A 20,947-nucleotide genomic window follows, 5' to 3' on the forward strand; every position below is an offset into this window, starting at 1 on the left:
CATAGTACAGAAAGAATACTTTCACTCAGCTGAGACCATTCATCATGTTCACTGTTATATTCATGTGTCTGTGGCTTTCACTCGGTGAGTTAACTTTGACTTTTTGTCACTGCAGAAATATTAAGTGTTGAATTAGTGATTTATTCATCTGTGTGGTGGGAAGAAAAATCAGACTGTGGGTCTGACTTATGTCGTTCTGGCTTGGTGGTGGAAATGATAAAAATATTATGTTCTCTTCTCTATGACAGGTGACTCCATGGCGGATTCAATAAAGCCACTTTTCACTCAGACAGTTATAGATGAAGGCAGTGATGTTAATCTGTCCTGCAGCTATCAATCAACTAGTACTACATCACCCACCCTGCACTGGTACAGACAATATCCAAAATCTAAACCTGACTTCCTTCTTTTTATATCAGAAAGTGGATATAAAAGTGACTCAGTCCCACCACGTCTCTCTGCTGAAGTTGATGAAAAGAATAAAAAAGTGCATCTGCTCATCTCCTCTGCTGCTGTATCAGACTCTGCACTATACTACTGCGCTCTGGTGCCCACAGTGACAGGAAATCCAACTGCACTGTACAAAAACTTTCACACAATTCTGTTATACTGAAGGCTGATCAACTGCTAAAGTTACACAATTCCAGATGATATAATATCAATGATATAATCAGTTAAAATAAATAAATAAATAAATAAATGGGGGTTAGATTGGTCAATAAAAATATGCACTCACTTGCCAGTGTAATAGGAACTTCTTGATTCTAAGACTCCTGTTCTTGGCTGCAGGAACCCAATGTGGAACCCAATGTGTTCTTCTGCTGTTGCATGCTGAGCTGCTTTTCTGCTCACCATGGTCGTGAAGAGTTTCTATATCCTTCCTGGCAGCTTGAACAAATCTGGCCATTTTCCTCTGACCTCTCTTATCAACAAGGTGTTTCCACCCACAGAAGTTTTGCTCACACTATTTTTTTCGCATCATTCTGTGTAAACTTTAGAGACTGTTGTGTGTGAAAACTTCAGGAGATCAGCAGTTTCTGAAATACTCAAACCAGTCCATCTGACACCAACACCCATGCCACAGTGAAAGTCACAGAGATAATAATTTTCCCCATTCTGATGTTTGACGTGAACATTAACTGAAGCTCTTGATTTGTATCTGCATCATTTTATGCATTGTGCCGCTGTCAAGTGATTGGCTGATTAGATAACTGCATAAAACAGCAGGTGGATGAGTGTTCCTAATAAAGTGGCCCGCGAGTGTACATGTCAATTTCCTGAGAAAATAACGAGTGGAAACACGTTAAACCACATTTCTAAAACCATTTCCATTAAAATCTGTTGTTGTTTTTCCTCCTGCTCAAAAATCTATTTTTTCCCCAGAACCAAAAAAGTCTCAGGTTCCAGATAACCTGCATTCATGAAATTTTACATGTTCGGTAAATATCCATGTGTAGAAGGATATTACAGAGGATTTATGTTACATTTTATCATCAAAATGAAAAATAAATAGAAGCTGTGACTGCCGATCATGTATTCTGCGTTAAACAAAGAAATGATTTTCCAATAAACTGTACTGCAGAGGCCTCTCTATTGAGCGTGTCTTAACTGAACAATTTAACTGTAACATCCAAATACAGAATTGTTGGCTTTATGTTTCCAAATTCATACATATTTACTGATTTTCTGCTTTCCACTGGACACTTGTTTCAGGTGATGAAATCTTAAGGATATCACGGTGTATTCTGACTCTTCTGATCAGAGCCGAAAATATGTGTTTGAATGAATTATGACCAGAAAATGAATGTTTTAATTTCTTTGTCACAATTGCACAATTCATTTATCTGTTTGTAAAACTGATTCTTAGTAGTCAGGTCAATAAATTCAGGTTCATAACATTTTACTTTGTATTCATGTTTTTTTTTAATTGTTATTCTTAATTTTAATTGTTCACACAGTATTTTAGAAAAAAATGAATTTGGAAAATATATAATATGAAATTTCTAAAATGTTTATACAATATTAGAATATGTTGATGGTAAAATTGGAGTTTACAAAAAAATCCTGCTATTGAAATTTGATTTGTTACTGCCATTAATAAAAATCCTACAAATAAATGACTTTTGAAATGTGTCACTGAGGAGAAAGTAAAAACTTAAATCAGTGAAAATGTGTTCCAAATTAACAATGATGTCATTAAAAAATGGTTGAACAAAACAGTAGGCCATGCTTCTTTAGAATATGCTCTCGACATTTTTCTTTCATATTTACCGAGTCAGCACCTCCAGAAATGTATTGTGTTGGGGATTTTGTTTTAGTGTAAATATGGAGGTGATTATCAAAAATCGTGCACTGATTGGTTGCGAAACTCGGATTATTTCTCAGTAATCACCTTGAGCGACTCTGCAAAATGGCGGCCAATCGCTTTGTCACCGTAAGTGAGGAAGAATTACAGATTATGAAAAAATGCTGTTTCTAAAAGCACTAAAGATGCTACAAAGTTTGGTCTAAAACTGTTCAAAGTTCAGGTAAAATTGTGATTTATTTATCTATTTCAAAATAAGGCATTTTATGTGAGTCGGCATAGATAAGTGACACAATTCTGCATGCATTACGTTTGCCTGCTGCTTTTGAAGTGTGAAATAAATGATTTTTTAAAAAATAATCACCTGTGTATTTCAAGTTAAGTCAAGTTTATTTGTATAGTGCTTTTAACAATAAACATTGTCGCAAAGCAGCTTTACAGAATTTGAATGACTTAAAACATGAGCTAATTTTGTCCCTAATCTATCCCCAATGAGCAAGCCTGTGGCGACGGTGGCAAGGAAAAACTCCCTCAGACGACATGAGGAAGAAACCTCGAGAGGAACCAGACTCAAAAGGGAACCCATCCTCATTTGGGCAACAACAAACAGCATGACTATAATATTAACAGTTTTAACATGAGGACAGTTTCGTTGATGTTATAACTCTTCATTGATGGAAACTTGAGTGCAAAATTGTTCATGACAACTGCAATCCTAAAGTTAGCAAGTCAACTGTAGTCCTCAGCTATAAAAGCATTACTGTAAGAGTCCAGAGCATCCTCCAGGTATAACCCTCAACTGTCCTCATAGGGCCGTCCTTCACAGGAGCGATGCAATAAAACTCCGACCAGACACAGGGCACCAGGATGGATCAAGCAGGTCCAAGGGGCAGAAGAGGCCAGCATCTCAATCCCAGGACCAACATGTAACTCAGAGGGACAGATGGGGGGGGGGAGAGAAAAACACAGGTTGTTAGGTATGCCCTAAAAATGACACAAGTAGTAAATCTGTGTGGTAGGCTCGCAGAGACGAGAGTCTTGACATCAGGCATAATACACAACAATGGCATGTTAATATGGTTAAAAAATATCATGACCTGCTCTGGCTGGATGCTTGATTGGGTGATGGGAGCACACTCCTCAGCAATGATGAGATGCAGATGGGACCCTTAGGGCTGGCCGAGACAATTCAGTTACATTTCACCGGGTCTGGGACATGCGACAGAATGTCTGATGGCTGATTCCCTGCAGGCTACGATAGCCAGTCGAGGTCTCCACCCTCTCCACCAAAAGATTTCCTGTTGACTCCATGGGACAGATTTGGGGGGGGGGGGGGGGGGGAGGAAAAGAAAATGCAGGTTGTTAGGTATGCCCAATGTCACCTGAATAAGTAGGAACAGTATACATATTGCACTGAGTACAAGCAGGGACTCCGGCAACTAACTATGACAGCAAAACTAAAAGGGAAGAGCCAGAAGGTAACACAGGCATGAGGGAGCCCCAGGACATAAAGCAGCCAGCCACTACACCATCAACAAACTCGAGTGAGCAAGCGAGTGGGGACTGACAGCATCCATACATCCCAGTTTACCAAAACACTCTATGTCTGAGGACCCTCCAGATCTACACCTTTACCTCATAAACACCATTAACAAAAGGCTTGACTAAACAGATATGTTTTCAGCCTAGACTTAAATGCTGAGACTGTGTCTGATTCCCGAACACTACTTGGAAGGCTGTTCCATAACTGTGGGGCTTTGTAAGAAAAGGCTCTGCCCCCTGATGTAGCCTTCACTATACGAGGTACCAGCAGATAGCCTGCACCTTTTGATCTAAGTAGGCGTGGCGGGTCATAGAGGAGCAGAAGTTCACTCAGGTACTGTGGTGTGAGACCATTTAGTGCTTTAAAGGTCAATAGTAGTATTTTATAATCAATATGAAATTTGATTGGGAGCCAATGCAGTGTGGATAAGACAGGCGTGATGTGGTCATATTTTCTAGTTCTAGTAAGGACTCTTGCTGCTGCATTTTGAACTAACTGGAGCTTGTTTATGCACTTATTGGAACATCCAGACAGTAAGGCATTACAATAATCCAACCTGGAGGTAACGAAAGCATGGACTAGTTTTTCTGCGTCTTGTAATGACATTAAATTTCTTATCTTAGGAATATTTCTGAGATGAAAGAAAGCTATCCGGGTAATGTTATCAATGTGAGTTTCGAATGAAAGACTGGGGTCAATAATCACTCCGAGGTCTTTTACTGCTGCACGTGAAGAAACAGAAAGGCCATCCAGAGTCACTGTGTAATCAGAAAACTTACTTCTAGCTGTATGTGGTCCTAGTACAAGTACTTCAGTCTTGTCAGAGTTAAGCAGAAGGAAATTAATAAGCATTCAGTGTCTAATGTCCTTAACACATTCCTCAATTCTATTAAGCTGGTGTCTCTCATCAGGTTTTGCAGAAACATACAACATTCAGTACGTTTACATGCACATCCAAATTGAGCTGCTGTCAGTAATCGAGCAAAGGGTCCCAGCAGGGGTGCCAGAGAAATCCAATCCTACATGCACACAAGGAAATCGAGCTATTGTGTGAGGTACATTGTGCACCCGAGCCACAGGTGGCGCTACACGCCCCATCGTGTTGGTACACTTCCGGTTGTCGTTATGAAGAAGAGCTATTCAAGAGTATAAACAAAGTTATCACTTCCGTGTTCACAAGAAGAGTGTTTGTAGTTTGTATGTACGAACAGAAGTGTTCCTAATAAAGTGGCGGCTAAGGTGAAGTGTCATGCCGACCGAGGCTGTTTTTTTTTTTTTTTTTCTTTTTTCGACCGAGGCTGTTGTGTTTCCCGCTTGTGGTCTCATCACTCGTCACTTCCAGAAGGGGCAGTGCTGAAGTAAGTAGCTCGACTACGTAGCTCGATAGGGTATACATGCACTAAGTAGCTCAGCAAAAATCGCATAATCTAGGTCGTGTAGCTCGATTGTGAGAAATCAAGTTCGGTTCAATTTCAGCCTAGCTAAGGTGTTTCCATGCCATTAAGAACTTCGATTTCAGTCGAGCAATGGCAGAAATGCGATTTTCTCTACGTGCATGTAAACGCAGTGTGTGTGTCATCAGCATAACAGTGGAAACTAATACAATGTTTATGAATAATATCACCCAAAGGTAACAGAGTCAATGCAAAACCGCATTCTGCACACATTACAAAGGCATAGCTGTGGAAGAAGAGAGTGCCTGTCCCATCTGTCCCTGGTAGAGAATGTGTGGGGAATTTTGAACTGAAAAAATATGATCATGACGCCCCCATATTGTTGCACACCTTATGACCTGTTTGGAGGAAGAATGGGACAAAATAATACCTGAACCACTTCATCACTTGGTGTCTTCACTGCCTAAACATCTTTTAAGTGCTGTGAGAAGGAATGGCAACTTTAGAAAGTGGCAGAAGCTTTACAGTCCAAGCTTTTTTGAAAATCTGTTGCAAGAATCAAAATTGAAGTAAGTGTTTATTTTGGGGGGAAAAACAGTAAAATTCATGAGATAAAACATTAAATAATGTGCTGTTGTATTGTTTTGAGTAGAATACATGTCAAACATTATTGACCAATCTTTTTTTTTTTTTTTTCAATTTATATTGCAGTTTCAACATACCGTCTAAACATTTTCTGACTTGAGCTTGTACTGGACACAGTAAATTTGAGTTTAAAAAAGAGATTTTGTTCAAATATGGTTCAGCTGTTAGCGAATGACCATAATGGCAGTTGAACAGCCATCTTTCAGACAAAAACCTCAGCTGGAGTGGTCACTGAGCTCATTTGTAACATTAGTTGTTTTTACACAATTTAAGATGTTAAGAACTATTTTCAGGAATTTTAAAAAATCACTCCAATTGCCACTTAAACAATACAGTAATTATTTGTTTGTGGACCAAAAAAGTAAAACAAAACTGAAGGGAGGGTTATATTTTTGTATAAATGTTCAATCTTGAGACACAGCCCAGGCCTCGAACTCCAAAAGATCTATTTAAGAGGTGAAGTTGGATGCAGTGAGTTGATCAGCAACAGTGGGATTGTTCTGTGTTGTATTGGTGATTTAGTTCACTGTGACTGATACTGAGAAGTGATGATCTGTACAAAGTTATGCTCCAACAGCAGAACTTCCTGGGTGTGGCCTTCTAGAAATGTGTTCCCTCATGTGTAAAGTTCAGCACATACAGCAAGCACTATTATACAGGATCCTCACAGAGCTGTGTTCAGAAATGGCTCAACTATACAACTTCCTGTACATAGTGAGATACATCCCACTGATTCTCACTGTCACTACAGGTAATTAACTTTCATCAGATCATTAACTGTATTCCTTAATACCCATGTTTTAAGCATAAATTCATGAAATGACTGTTTTTGGTTTGTTTACAAAAATACTTCACAGATTTATTTCTTTATGTTCCTCTTTACAACAGGCAGTTTCGCTGATAAAATTTGGCCGACAGATGAAGATGCCATTGTCAGGAAAGAAACAGACACTGTTACTCTGAAATGTTCATATGAGTCAAGCAATGATTACATTTATCTTTACTGGTACAAACAATTTCTGAACAGCGCACCACAGTTTTTACTGTATAAAGGCGCAAAGTCAAACTCAGGTGATGATAGCACTCCTGATGATCCTCGATTAGAGTCAAAAACAACCAGAGACTCCACTGAATTTACTATCAGAGGTCTAAAGCTCTCAGATTCTGCGCTCTATCACTGTGCTCTTAGAGAGGAAGCACAGTAATACAGAGTCAATGAAAGGCTGTACAAAAACATACAAATGTTACACAGGAAGTTTCTAAAACCTCATCAAAGATACTCCATTTATCAAATTGTTATCAGTTAACCACACACACAAACAAAGGTTGTGGTAACATCTGCAGCTAAAAGTAAAAGCAAATTAAAATAAAGAGGGTTTAAATGTGGCAAACTTTCAACAAGTCCACATTTATCACAGTAAATTCACAAATCTACATTTTTCAGAAATGTTTTATTGACGTTACCAGAGTCATTATATCAGGTGTTGTTGGTGTGAACTACTCTGAATTAAAGGTCCTGACATTTTCTGGCCAGTTTTCCCCATTATACATAGTGCTCAATTTTAATTATTTTTAATTAATAACTTATGCAGGTACATAAAAATGCATTTTATGCATGGCCTTTTACAAAGATGAAATGGATGAATAATAAAATGGCAGCAGTACATGCATACAATCATTCAGATAGAAAAGAAACTGAAAAAGAAATCTAGCCAAATCTTGCTCTTGACTTTCCCCACTATATAATTATAAGAGTCTTTGGTTATGTTCACATTGTCAGTCCAAATCTGATTCATGTATGTATCAGGTTTTGCAAATCTCTTTTGGGGTGACTGCTCTGATTAGATTTCAGGGTTTTTTTTTTCTTCCATTTGTGAATTTTGACAATATATAAAGTTCACATTTACGTCACACAGACAGGAAACATACTAGTTTGTGGTGCACAAAATAAAGCAGGGCAGGTAAGCCTCCTCTGTCTCAGATGCTGTGTCATTATTTTTATAAAACCTGCGCCATGGCTCCACATCACCACATGGTCATTACACTCCATTTTTTACATCATTGTTACAGCATTGCTTACATCAACTACTTTCAGGTGCAGTGCCATTATTATTAGCAACCAGTGTGAATAAGACTGAAAATGAGGATTGCCACACATAGATTGGATTTGATCACCTGCAATATATACTGTAGACAGTCAATCATGAAGATTGGATTCACATCAAATATGCCACAAAAAAAAAAAAGGATTTAGACTGACAGTCTGAACGTAGCCTTTATGGCTATGCTATGTTTGGATTTTTTCTGTTATTTTAATTTAACATTGTTATTGTTGCATCTGATTCTCTTGCAAACAACCCATAGGCTTCTTGAATATTTGGTGTATTTTTTTCTCTATTTTGGTTGATTATAATATGCCATTTTTTCATTGATGTTATCATCAAAACATTATTATTACCAGAAACACCACATCATTACTGCCATGATATGTTATTTACAGCAAATGTAGGTTTAAACTGGTTTATCTTCCATGCTATGCTGTTACATGCAAAACTTAATTAAATAATCACCCACCTATCCAAAGGGGGGGAAAAATTCAAATGAATTTTCCATGCATTAAACAAAAGTGCATATTGTTGAACACAGAAAATAATGATTTGATGGTGAAAATATAAAAAAAAGTTATATTGAATTTGAAAAACTCATAAAACATTTTTCCTGACTTTCGATGTTTATGTTTACACTGTTTATGGCTGATGAAGGAGAGAAGAAGCAGATAATTTGAACTCATCAAGACTGTGTTTTTGATGTTACAGATGTGAATGACATTTTGCGATGCCAGTTGACAAACATAAAATATTTAAATTCCATATACGCTCAGTTTTGGCCATCATTAGGTCTTTACTTCAAAGCCTGTAAACATTATCTCAACAAGTCAAGAGCACCTTAACCGAGACCACGACCAAAATGTGTCGAGACCAAGAAAAGACCAAGACTTTGAGGGGTTGAGATCAAGTCAAGACCAAGACCAAGGCAGGGCAAGACTGAATTAAGACCAGGACCAGACCAGTGTGTAAAGGGGGTGGGGGAGGGGTGACAGACATTAATAGGAAGAAAATTTTCAAATTAGCAATGAGTCGTATTATTGGTTGCATTTGAGACAGGAAGTTTTGCATCCAATCACTGTAACAATGTAAACAAATAAATCAGACAATTCAGAGGCAATTTAGTGAAATCCACATAGTTGTGGTCTTAACTGGTCTTGAAATAAAATCCTGAGCCCTCAATGTCTGATACTGAGACAAGACCAAATAAAAATGTGGTCGATTCTGAGATAAGACTGAGACCTTCACAAAGTGGTCTTCAGACCAGTCTCAAGTACCACAACACTACTAATAGCTTATTTGAAGAGCTTGAAGAGCATACATCACATCCAGATTGTGCATTATTGTGGCAGCGGGGGCGTGGTCAAGCACCGGTCTGTGACAGGAGGGCGGAGTTGGGGAAGGTAAGTGGCAGAATCACTTCACCTGAGTGTCATTAACCTGTGTTTTGTGTGTTCTCCCCAGTAAACCGCCCTATTTAAGGAGGGAGAGCGAGAGCAGAGGAGTTCAGCCCCGGACGAGACGCTGTGTGTGTGTGTGTGTGTGTGTGTCTCTCTCGCTATTTTGAAACATTATTGTAACCCTGAAAAGTGTGGCAGTAAAGCCGATAGACCAACCTGATCTCTGTCCTGCCGTCCTCTGTGCTCCACCCACACGCGATTCTCGCTACAATTATGTATTTACCCCCAAAATGTTTAGAAGTTCAAATAAAACCTGTTCATCAAGGAAGCAGCTTATGTTTAAGTCATGGTCAGTGCTGCCAGATTGGGTTATTTTAATCACTGTCATCTTTTCTGTGTGTTATTGTCCCATCCATTTAGGTTAAAATCGGTCTTGATGTTGGGAAGGTGTGCAATTGAATCCGAAAGAAAAAAATCCCCTCAAATGCATTAAAACTAGAGTAATGAGCCTGATTCTCATGGTAAAGAGTAGAAAGTACAGATATTTGTTTTAAAATGTTGGGAGCAAAACAAAAGTTGCCAGAAAAATAAATACTCAAGTAACAGATACCTGAAAACTCTACTTAAGTACAGTAATGAAGGATTTGTACTTCGTTACTTCCCACCTCTGCAGTTCACTGACACTGATACTGTGAAGTGATGATCTGTACAGCGTTATGCCACAACAGCTGCACTTCCTGGGCGTGGCCTTCGAAACACATTTTCCCTCATGTGAAAAGTTCAATACATACAGCACTATTATACAGAATCCTCACAGAGCTGTGTTCAGAAAAGGCTCAACTATACAACTTACTGTACACAGTGAGATACATCCCACTGATACACAGGTAATTAACCATCAGTTCATTAGTTGTATTCATTTTCACATAATATTTTTAAGCATTAGTTGATGTTTTGGTTATGTTTACAGAAATATTTTGAAGATTTATTCTGAAATCTATATTTATTTATATATTCTTGTTTGCTTCAGGCAGTTTTGCAGATAAAATTGAGCCGACAGACAACGATGCCAACATTGTGGGAAAAGAAACAGACACTGTTACTCTGAAATGTTCATATCAGTCAAGCAGCAATAACATTTTGCTTCACTGGTACAAACAATATCCTAACAGCGCACTGCAGTTTTTACTGCTTAAAGGCGCTAATCATGGAGTTCTTCTGACTACAACCCCAGTGGCGCTCGATTCAAGGCAGAAACATCCTCAGACTCGACTGAACTTACTATTAAAGATCTACAGATCTCAGATTCTGCACTCTATCACTGCGCTCTTCAAGTAGCAGCACAGTAATACAGAGTCAATGAGAGGCTGTACAAAAACCTCACATTTGTAAAAACCACAGAAGGTGAAAGATACTTCCTTTACTAACTTGTTATCAGTTAACCATAGACACAAACAAAAATGTCATAACATGCAACTGAAATAAATGGAAAATAAATGTGAGAAGATATGAATGACAATGCATTAATCAGAATAACTTCATAAATCTACATTTTTCACCATGCTCAAGAATGTATTTTAATGACACTACCAGAACCATGAAGGTCAGGTGTTACTGGTGTAAACGATGTGTAAATAAATTAACTGACCTTTACTGGTCAGTTTTCCCCATGATTCATTCATTCATTCATTCATTCATTCATTCATGTGTTTATTATGCATGTACAATACATACAAATGTTACTTTGTGGGATGTGAGCTAAAGCAATGGACCTTTAGGAACACCTTCAACGGATGTGAGTTTGATCATATCTGTACGACAAAGATAAAACAGATGAACAAGGAAACTCATCTCATCTCATTATCTCTAGCCGCTTTATCCTGTTCTACAGGGTCACAGGCAAGCTGGAGCCTATCCCAGCTGACTACGGGCGAAAGGCGGGGTACACCCTGGACAAGTCGCCAGGTCATCACAGGGCTGACACATAGACACAGACAACCATTCACACTCACGGTCAATTCAGAGTCACCAGTTAACCTAACCTGCATGTCTTTGGACTGTGGGGGAAACCAGAGCACCTGGAGGAAACCCACATGGACAACATGCAAACTCCACACAGAAAGGCCCTCGCCGGTCACGGGGCTCAAACCCGGACCTTCTTGCTGTGAGGCGACAGCGCTAACCACTACACCACCGTGCCACCCGACAAGGAAATTACTGGTGGACTTTGTTTTCCTTGTTTTATGTTTTTTGCTTGTACAACTTTGTGTACAACTTTGATAAATAATGGTCACATACTGTATATATAATCCAGGGCTTTCCCCAAAGTGCGGCTACATGATGCTCCACCACAGAGTGGCATGGCATGGCAGAGTGCTTTCTGCACCTAAATATCTCATGTTCCCCTCTGAAAATGACTAATCACTAATCACTATAGAAATAAGAAGATATTGTAATACATAGGTCTAGACTATCTTGGTACTCAACCCAAAAGTGAAAATAAAGGGTTTCACTGTGCACACTGACTGCCATTCACAACCATATACAAAACCATGTTCTAGGTGCTGGTCGCTAGATGGCGCTGTTGCATGATTTGACCTTGATTCTGTTCCTGGCACTATACTGCAGGCTTTTGTGTGTGACTTTTGCCTGTTGGGTCTGTAGTTGACAGCCGTATTGCTAACATTCTAATTTCAGCTGCTGTATTGTTCAATATTATGTATTTTTGTTGTGCAATAAAATTAAATATTTCTCTGAATTGACTGTTTCCAGTGTTTTCATTTCAAATCTAATTTTGCCCTTTAAATTTTGCCCCTTGCATATCTGACAAGGTAAAAAACAGCAAATTTAATAATGTTGAATTGTGCCTAAATCAGCCCTATATATGCCACTAGAATGCACCATTTGAAGGCTCTAATTTCAAAATTTTCCGAGGCAGCATGCCCCCGGACCCCCTAGCAGCCAGCCCTCCAGGCCGGGCTCTGCATCAGTAACACTGCTCTGATATTTTTTTCTGGGGAAAGCCCTGTAATCTAAAACATAATTACATGATCAGGAATGGCTCTAGTATGATGGTGTATTAGGGCAACTGTCGCTAAAAAAAATTACAGAGCTGGGGTGTGGGGGTAATATTCTGAGGAAAATTCAGAATTTCTGAGATTAAAGTTGTAAATGTATGATTAAAAAAACCTCAGATATTCTCTCAGATTGTAAAGTCATAAATTTCCAAGAAAAAAGTCACAAATTTATGAGAAACAAAACTCGGAAAATAGTGTTTTTGTCAAGTAACCACTTCACTTTGGTTGGACCAACGTCATCACGGCACAGATGGCATAGATTTCCAGAGTTATAGGAAATGCAGTCCTTCCTTATCAATTGCGCAATATAAAAGAATAAAGTGTCATTTTGAAATGGCTCAACTGTTAACTATAACTGAGAGTTATAGGAAGTGCAGTCTGTGTCGTCGACTGCTCCCACTATTTTTCATAGTTTTATTATCAATTGTTTTTTTCCTCATAAATTTGTGACTTTTTTCTTGTAAATATCTCAGACTATTACCCCCTCCACCAGCTCAATATTTTTGATACCTTCAATGGCCCTAATACGCCATCATACTCTATTTGAAATGAGATTTAAACTTTCAAACGTTTGTAGGTGGACTGGCTAATTGCAGATAAGTGTGAATGTGCGTGTACATGGTGTCTTGTATTGTTCTTGTGTCCCGTCCAGAATGTATTTCCTGGTTTTATGCCCAGTGGTGTTCGGATAGACTCCAAATCCACTGCAATCCTGACCAGGATAAAGCAGTTACATGAACATTTGTTGGCTGCAGCTGCTTATATTGTGTAGAGTGGGTTTGTAAATGATTATATAATATACCAAACTTGATGGTTGCTCTGTAGCTTGGTTCCACAATGTTTAAAACTGTAGTTTTATCAAAGCCATAGACTTGTACTGATAGACCGTAAAAAGCCAACATGGAAGATGTGTGCCTTGATCTGAAGAAGTAATTAAGAAGCACAGTTCTGTGAGAAGAAACTTAAAATGCGTTGTTTCATGCAGAGGAAGCTGGAGTCAATCCCAGCTCAACACACACCTACGGGCAATTTAGAACAGCCAGTTAACCTGATTCATGTCTTTGGAAGGAAACCCACACAGGCACAGGGAGAATATGCAAACTCCACACAGAAAGGCCTTGAACCCAGACCCTTCTTACTGTAAGGTAACAATGCTGACTACTGCTCTGACCATGTTATGCTATCTTCAATTTGACAAAAGTTGTGTAAAACAACAAGAAAGACTTTTTTTCAGTTTATGCATATTGGGTCTCAAAACTTTGCTATAAATTCTCCCAATGGTGTTTAAATAAATTTCAGATTCTTGGGGTAAAAACTGTATTTTTATTTGTGTTGCTCTACAAGCTGTAAGAATGGCAATTAAGGAATAACATTGATTTTCTATATTAATATAGTATTATATAATATTAGCATATTGTCCAAATGCATCATTTTTGTAGTTTTAGAGAACTGAAGTCTGAAGTTGAAAGTTCTTTTATTTCACCCAAAGTTTGGCAAAGAATTTTAATACAAAAATATTTCTGCAAAACACAAATTGTTGACTCAGTTTCTGCCTCAGATTTTTTAAACTTAGCATTCAGTATAAAACACAGGTTTGTAAGTCAGACTAACTTCCATTCGTAATGACCGAGAACTGGATATAGAATTATGAGTGAATGTAACTTTATTCAAACACACATTTATAGGTTACATCCAATTCAATTTTCAAAAATACAGGGAACTTTAAATACTTGCTCTGATAACAAACTCCTATAAAACACACACACACAGTTTTATGAATTTTAAATAAATAATTTGAGTTTTTATCCAAAATTACATTTTACTCAAATATTGGTATGTGGAATGTTGACAGTTTTTTTTTTAAGCTGAAGTGACCACAGTGTTCATACAAGAGTATGAATTTAAAAAAAAATTATCACAAGAAAGGAGTAACAATATATGAATTCATGATCTAGTGTATTTTATTGTTGATGGTATTTTTCTATATATTTATAGGATGTTAAACAAGCAGAATAAATCAATAAAATTAACATTTTCATTATAAGATGAAGCAGAGTTGTCATGAATATGAATAAATATGAGTGGGCGGAGCAACATGTCGAGGCGTCAGAGAAAATCTCAAACACACAACACAGGCATCTATTTCTAAAGCTAGAGGTCTGAACTAAACACTCAGAATAACAATGTTACTCCTCTTAGTTTTCTTCAGTATCACTGATATTGGTAAGTCATATACATTACACATGAAATAATTATTTTTTATCATTAAGAAGCACAATTTCTGTATGGATATCTGCATTTATGATGAAAATATCACAATATTATTATAATGTTTTTTATAACAGAGGCTGCTGACAACAGCATTAAATCAAACCAAACTAATGTATTTTCAACTGAAGGCAGCAACACCACACTGTCCTGCACATACACTGGAAATACTGGAACAGGTACCAGTCTCCACTGGTATCGACAAAAACCTGGATCAAGACCTGAGTTTCTGCTGCTAATTCTTGAAAGCAGTGGAAGTGTCATACACACTCAACCCCCTCATCCACGACTGTCCATCAAACTTGATAAAACGAGTAAGAAAGTGGATCTGTTCATCTCCTCTGCTGCAGTGACAGACTCTGCACTGTACTACTGCGCTCTGGGGCCCACAGTGACAGGAAACCCAACTACACTGTACAAAAAGCACTACACATGACTGGAGCAGAGTCGTGCTTTTCTCACAAGATGGAGCTATGTACATGTTTACCCTCACTTCTTCATCATATCAGTTTAACCACCATTTTTACACTGACAATATGTTGTGGCAATACATTATTTTAAGGAAGACAATATTGGAGGTGAACTAATGTCTTATTCTTGGTAGAATAAAGCCCAACTTGCACTTCACTATTCTTTAGTCTTTATTTATAAAGACCTGTATTTCTTTATAATTATAATAACTGCAATATGTTTCCTCTGTTATGAAACAGGCCTTAAGTTATCACTAAAAGCTAAAAAGCATTAAACAAGTTTTCGCAACTACTAATGTTTATATCAGTGACATGACCGCTTAGATGGTAGCATGATCTTGCCAAAATAGCTCAGTAGGGAGAGCGTTAGACTGAAGATCTAAAGATCCCTGGTTCAATCCCGGGTTTCGGCACTGAGGTCTGTGGTGTGTGTTCATCTAAGCTTTTGACCAAGGGTCTGTTTGATTTTTTGCCAGGTCGCTGTCAGTATATGCCAGTAATTTGGTGGTGAAAGCAATGTGGCCTCTGTTTCATGGTGTAATGGTTCGCACTGTAGACTTTAACTCCAGTGACCTGAGTTCAAATCTCTGTAGAGCCTTTGTTTGCAGCTTGTAATATACACAGATTGTCTCAACTAGAGGGTCCTTTTGGTCAAGCACGCTGTCATTCCCCAAACCCTTTGTTTCCATTAAAGTGCTTGTCTTACGAAAATTACACCTTATAAAACTAGACATGTTAAATAGTTTACTGTCTAAATTGTATTTTAATATGAGACCAGGGACATGTTCTGTTTAGTTGGTAAAGTTTGGCTCTTTGAGTCCGCCATTACACAAACGCGTTCCTGGTAAGTTACTGTTCATTCAAAGAAGTGGCGTCATATGCAAAAGGCTTGAAAGTTTGTGGCATTTCTGGCTTCATCTGCTTTGCAAAGTGTAGCACATTTTAATTTTTTTTTTAATTCCACAACAAAACTAAAACTGGCGGCACGGTGGTGTAGTGGTTAGCGCTGTCGCCTCACAGCAAGAAGGTCCTGGGTTCGAGCTCCGGGGCCGGCGAGGGCCTTTCTGTGCGGAGTTTGCATGTTCTCCCCGTGTCCGCGTGGGTTTCCTCCGGGTGCTCTGGTTTCCCCCACAGTCCAAAGACATGCAGGTTAGGTTAACTGGTGACTCTAAATTGACCGTAGGTGTGAGTGTGAATGGTTGTCTGTGTCTATGTGTCAGCCCTGTGATGACCTGGCGACTTGTCCAGGGTGTACCCTGCCTTTCGCCCGTAGGCTCCAGCTTGCCTGCGACCCTGTAGAAGGATAAAGCGGCTAGAGATAATGAATGAATGAAAACTAAAACCAAAGCATGCCTGCTAAGGGGTGTGTCCTTCAAGGCTGTTCAAGTGTAGCCAATAAAAAAAGCAGAATTTTGATCCATTGTAGTCCAAAGTCAGCAGGACACTTGCGGAATGAATGGGTTTGATTTGTACTGACAAAGAGAGGTAACTTCAAGCCGACAGGACGGTTTGTTGTCTGCTCCATACATTTTGAAAAAGATAAATTTATGAGGCAGATTCACATAGAAGGATTTGAGCGATGTCTGGTACATGAAGCAGTTCCTACGATCTGGAAACAAAAGCCAGCAATGCCATCCCAAAGAGCTCACCGCACAGTAAGGGTCAAGCTTGCGTTTAGCCTGTTGCTTGAATTTATGAGTTGTCCATCAGCATCGCCAGACCCATTTCACTGGGGCACGTGCCCCAGTATATATCTGCTGTGCCCCAGTAAAATTTCCTGATCACATTTCAGAAACAATAATGTATTTGGCACTGCGGAATAACCGTATATGACCGATGCATGCAAATCGCACCCATTCACCTCTATTAAATTGCTGGTGGAACACTCATCACACAATTAACACACATATATCACATTAAACCACATGACTTGAGCTTCCCTAAGGTGCTACCCACGAGTTCCTGTGATAAACAATTTGCGATAAATTGAACATCAATGAATTCACATCAGATTTAATGATATTCTGCATACAGCTCTGCGTCCATCTCCACACCCGTTCTTATCGGCACAATACCTCACTAACTCCTGAGTTTACATGACAAACCATACATCAAAATAAACAACAGTCCCTACCATTTCAAATGCTATAAAGTATTCATCCGTGCCTTTTGCCTTTCTCAAGTAATCCAGTTTTTAAATTACAGCAAATTACAGCAAAAATTTGTCTCCAACTTCGAAATGATATTCTAACGTAGCTTACATTACGTAATGTTGGTGCATGATATATTTTTACAAATTATTGCTAAGACATACAGTAGGCTATGTTGCCAGATTCCAGACAATCCACACAAGTATGAAAAGATATTTCGATTGCCATGCTTCCTATAGTGGCATACATTCAACAGCATGGAAAATTCATAAACGCAAAATGTTTTTCCTTGACACAAAAGCCTGATGTAAATATGCAAATATTATCATAACCTAGACTGCCTTGGAAAAAAAACAGATTATATTATAGCATGTATACAAACATGACAATTACAAAGAGACACTGCTTTATCATAACTGTGAAAGTTGAACATCAAATCAGTAAAAATATATATATACTGTATATATAAAACAAAATAAAATAAAATAGTACCATGAACTCCCCGGATTCCAGAAAACAGCTGCTGCAGTTGTTGATCATCTTCTTCACGAGCGACTTGGCTTGTGTATTTGTCCACCTCTTTCTCTGTGGCTATAGGTTCTATATCATCCTCAGACAACCAACCAAAGATTGAGGACAAATTTGAAGAGCTTTGGTGTCTTTTTCAAAAGAATTGGTATCAAGAACGCACTGCAAAGCCACTACAATACCATAAAGATGCATAGAACAAAAAGAACAAATCTCAAAATCAGCTTTCGGCTCAAAAACATCCCTTTGCCATCTTTATTTAGAAAACATATCAAAATGATTCATTAAAAAAAAGATATATTTTTTTTTAACAAGAATACTAATTCTGGAAGTATTACAATACCAAGTTGATATACAGAGCAGAAAAAAAAACAAGCCCCTATTCCAGCTTCCTGCTCTGAAAATCTCTTTAAGATAACATTCTCATTTAGAGAATACATCAGAGATCAAACTAATAAAACAGATACTACACTTGATCTTAGCCAAAAGACCAAGAAAGGATAACTTGTGGCAGCCAATGGCTTTAAATATACCACTTCCAAATATTAAAATCCAGAAAGGCAAACACAGCTAGACTCCAGCCCCAACAGCTGGATCCTTTTGAAGAGAGACGTCACTGTGTGTGTGTGTGGGGGGGGGGGGGGGGGGGTTCATTCAAAAAGCCCAATATTTCTAACCAGGGGTGTCAGACACATTTTTAATGTGGGGGGGACACACTGGTGGGGGGTCTGGGGGTCCTCCCCCAGAAAATTTTTAATTAATTAGATGCCATTTCCTGCATTCTGGTGTATTTTTAACAGGTTGTTAAACACCTAATTTTACCCACAAAAGTCACTTAATTCAGTGACTACTTTAGAGACTCAACAATAAGTCCTCATTCAACTAGTCCATATACTCATCAGCCTGTTTTTAAACCCACTGCTCTCCCTAAGATAATGAGATGAATGTGACACAATTTATCACCAGCAATGACTTTATGGGTGCATTTTATTTTTTATTTTGTGTTTCCTTTTTTATTTAGTTTTAGACATACAGTAACACAACATGCCACTGTGCCAAGCAATAGTGACACTCAACTGTATGTTTAAAAATAAGAATATTCATAATTTCACACAATGAACAGGCATGACATGGCATCATGCAAACTTCATAACACAAAATTACACTGTGTCAAGCAATGACACATAAAAGATAACGTCACATAATGAACAAGTGCAGTTTTGTCAACCTACATGCAATGGTGGTACTACAGTAACATTTACAGATTAGTATAACAAATAGATTTATAGATATAACTCCTTCTTACGTTGGTGCCACCACAATTTCTACCACTTCATAACTTTTATCCCCCTTTCCTTCACAATCCACCTGGAATAACATCCATCTCTCTCCATTGCTTTCCTTTCTACTATTCCTTCCCCATACACTGATTTCCCATCTTACTTTCCAGAAAACTGGCAAAGACCAGACAAAACAAGTTCTTCAAATCACAACAGGGAATCAGTAAATATCATCAGAGCAGACTTGACCTCATTCTTGGCATTACAATAAGGGAGGCCTTGAGTTTGAGTTAAATGATAGCTAACATTAAGCTATCTGATACGTCTCCTAACATTGACTAGCCAGCTAACTGCACTAACATTTCCATTGGGATAAAAAAAACTGTCCTGTGGGGAAATTTTGACTTACTTTCCACTTCTTTGTAAAGAATTTCCTCATGTCCATTGTGTCTGGGGAAGGAGCAAATACTGCAAACAATTCATCATCAACCAAGAATACGGCTAAGCTTATTTCATTGTTTAGTTGAACATTAATTTAATGTGGCCTAGGGTTAATTTTGAGGGCATAGAACAAAAGAATAAGGTTTTAGAAATAGCTAGGTAACGCCCGGAAAACCCAGAGTGGATTTTCAGTGGTATGTGTATTCTCTTATCGATCAAATGGAATGGATTCTTTCACGAAGCAATAGAAACAGCGCTGGGTGAACTAATATTTTATGTTAAATGTGGGGGGGGGGGGGGGGGGCAAATGAAGAATTATGAAATGTGAAGGGGACATGTTCCATGTCCAGCGCCACCAAAGCAAAGCCTGCAAAAATAAGTTCAACTCATTAACATTCCGCTCCATGAAAATCTTTAGTAAAAGGCAAAAGATTTACATGACAATGAGGAGAAACCTATCAGATATTGTCTGAATTCTGTTCCAAAAATCACTAAAAGCTTGTCCGCCATTATTAGATTGCAGCGATTTACAGCTTGGCGGCGCTGCATGTGTGATGTCATTTGAGCCAGTACCTTCTTTTGTTTCCATACGGACTCTATACTATTCTCTGCAGTTGTGTGCGTTCTTGATACTGATTCTTTTGAAAAAGACACGAAAGCTCTTCAAATTCGTCCTCAAGCTTTGTTTTTTTTGTTTGAGGATGATTTAGAGCCTATAGCCACGGAGAAAGAGGTGGATTAATTTTTGTTTGTTTGCTCATTTTTTTGTTTGCTCATTGGTCTAGGGGTATGATTTTTGCCTAGAGTATGAGAGGTCCTGGGTTCAAATCCCCAATGAGTCCAGTTTTTACCTTAAATGGTTGACAAGGGCTGCTGGCGACATGGATTTCACTTGGCTGCATCGTTCTTGAAGTGCTTGTTTAATGAATGGTATGGACTGTCAGACTCTGTAAGTGCTTCTTCGATGGTGGAGTGGCTGGCTGGTTTATGTTTCTGCGTTACCTTCCTGCTCTCTTTATTAGTTATGTTGTCATAATTTGTCTTGCCGGAGTCCCTGCTTGCACTGAGCACACACATTGTATACTGTGCTTAACCATTAGGTAACAATGGGCATACCTAAAAACCTGTGTTTCTCTCTCTCTTGTGACACATCCATCCTGAGATACCAGTGAAGCTGACGTCTCCTGCTCTTCACACCTGCCTGAACTATCCTGATGCCCTACGTCTGGCTGGAATCTCATCACATCGCTCTTGTTGAGGATGGCCCCATCTGGACAGTTGAAAGATACACTTAGAAGATGGCTCTGGACACTTACAGTATTGCTATGATGGTTTGGGACT

At 38.5% G+C, this 20,947-nt stretch overlaps 1 long non-coding RNA gene, 3 other non-coding genes and 1 gene segment (V, D, J or C); 2 read left to right on the forward strand and 3 right to left on the reverse strand.

The window, feature by feature from the left end:
* Positions 1 to 2,676: 2,676 nt before the first annotated feature.
* LOC132887185 (uncharacterized) lies at positions 2,677 to 17,987 on the reverse strand. Its single transcript, XR_009654782.1, has 2 exons — positions 17,850 to 17,987; positions 2,677 to 3,603 (listed from the first exon to the last, which is right to left on the reverse strand). It is a non-coding gene; the product is annotated as an uncharacterized LOC132887185 (long non-coding RNA).
* Positions 6,572 to 10,741, forward strand: LOC132889936 (T cell receptor alpha variable 18-like). The segment is given in 3 exon segments: positions 6,572 to 6,638; positions 6,776 to 7,088; positions 10,627 to 10,741. Coding segments are annotated over 3 exon segments (495 nt in total).
* Positions 15,548 to 15,620, forward strand: trnaf-gaa (transfer RNA phenylalanine (anticodon GAA)). Its single transcript has one exon. It is a non-coding gene; the product is annotated as a tRNA-Phe (tRNA).
* A 207-nt stretch (positions 17,988 to 18,194) lies between the features above and the next one.
* LOC132897633 (U2 spliceosomal RNA) lies at positions 18,195 to 18,387 on the reverse strand. Its single transcript, XR_009656352.1, has one exon. It is a non-coding gene; the product is annotated as a U2 spliceosomal RNA (small nuclear RNA).
* Positions 18,388 to 19,954: 1,567 nt separating this feature from the next.
* On the reverse strand, positions 19,955 to 20,069 carry LOC132896570 (U5 spliceosomal RNA). The gene has a single exon (XR_009656090.1). It is a non-coding gene; the product is annotated as a U5 spliceosomal RNA (small nuclear RNA).
* Positions 20,070 to 20,947: the final 878 nt, after the last annotated feature.

The sequence above is a fragment of the Neoarius graeffei genome, chromosome 1 (genome assembly GCF_027579695.1).
Source record: "Neoarius graeffei isolate fNeoGra1 chromosome 1, fNeoGra1.pri, whole genome shotgun sequence".
Classification (NCBI taxonomy): Eukaryota; Metazoa; Chordata; class Actinopteri; order Siluriformes; family Ariidae; genus Neoarius; species Neoarius graeffei.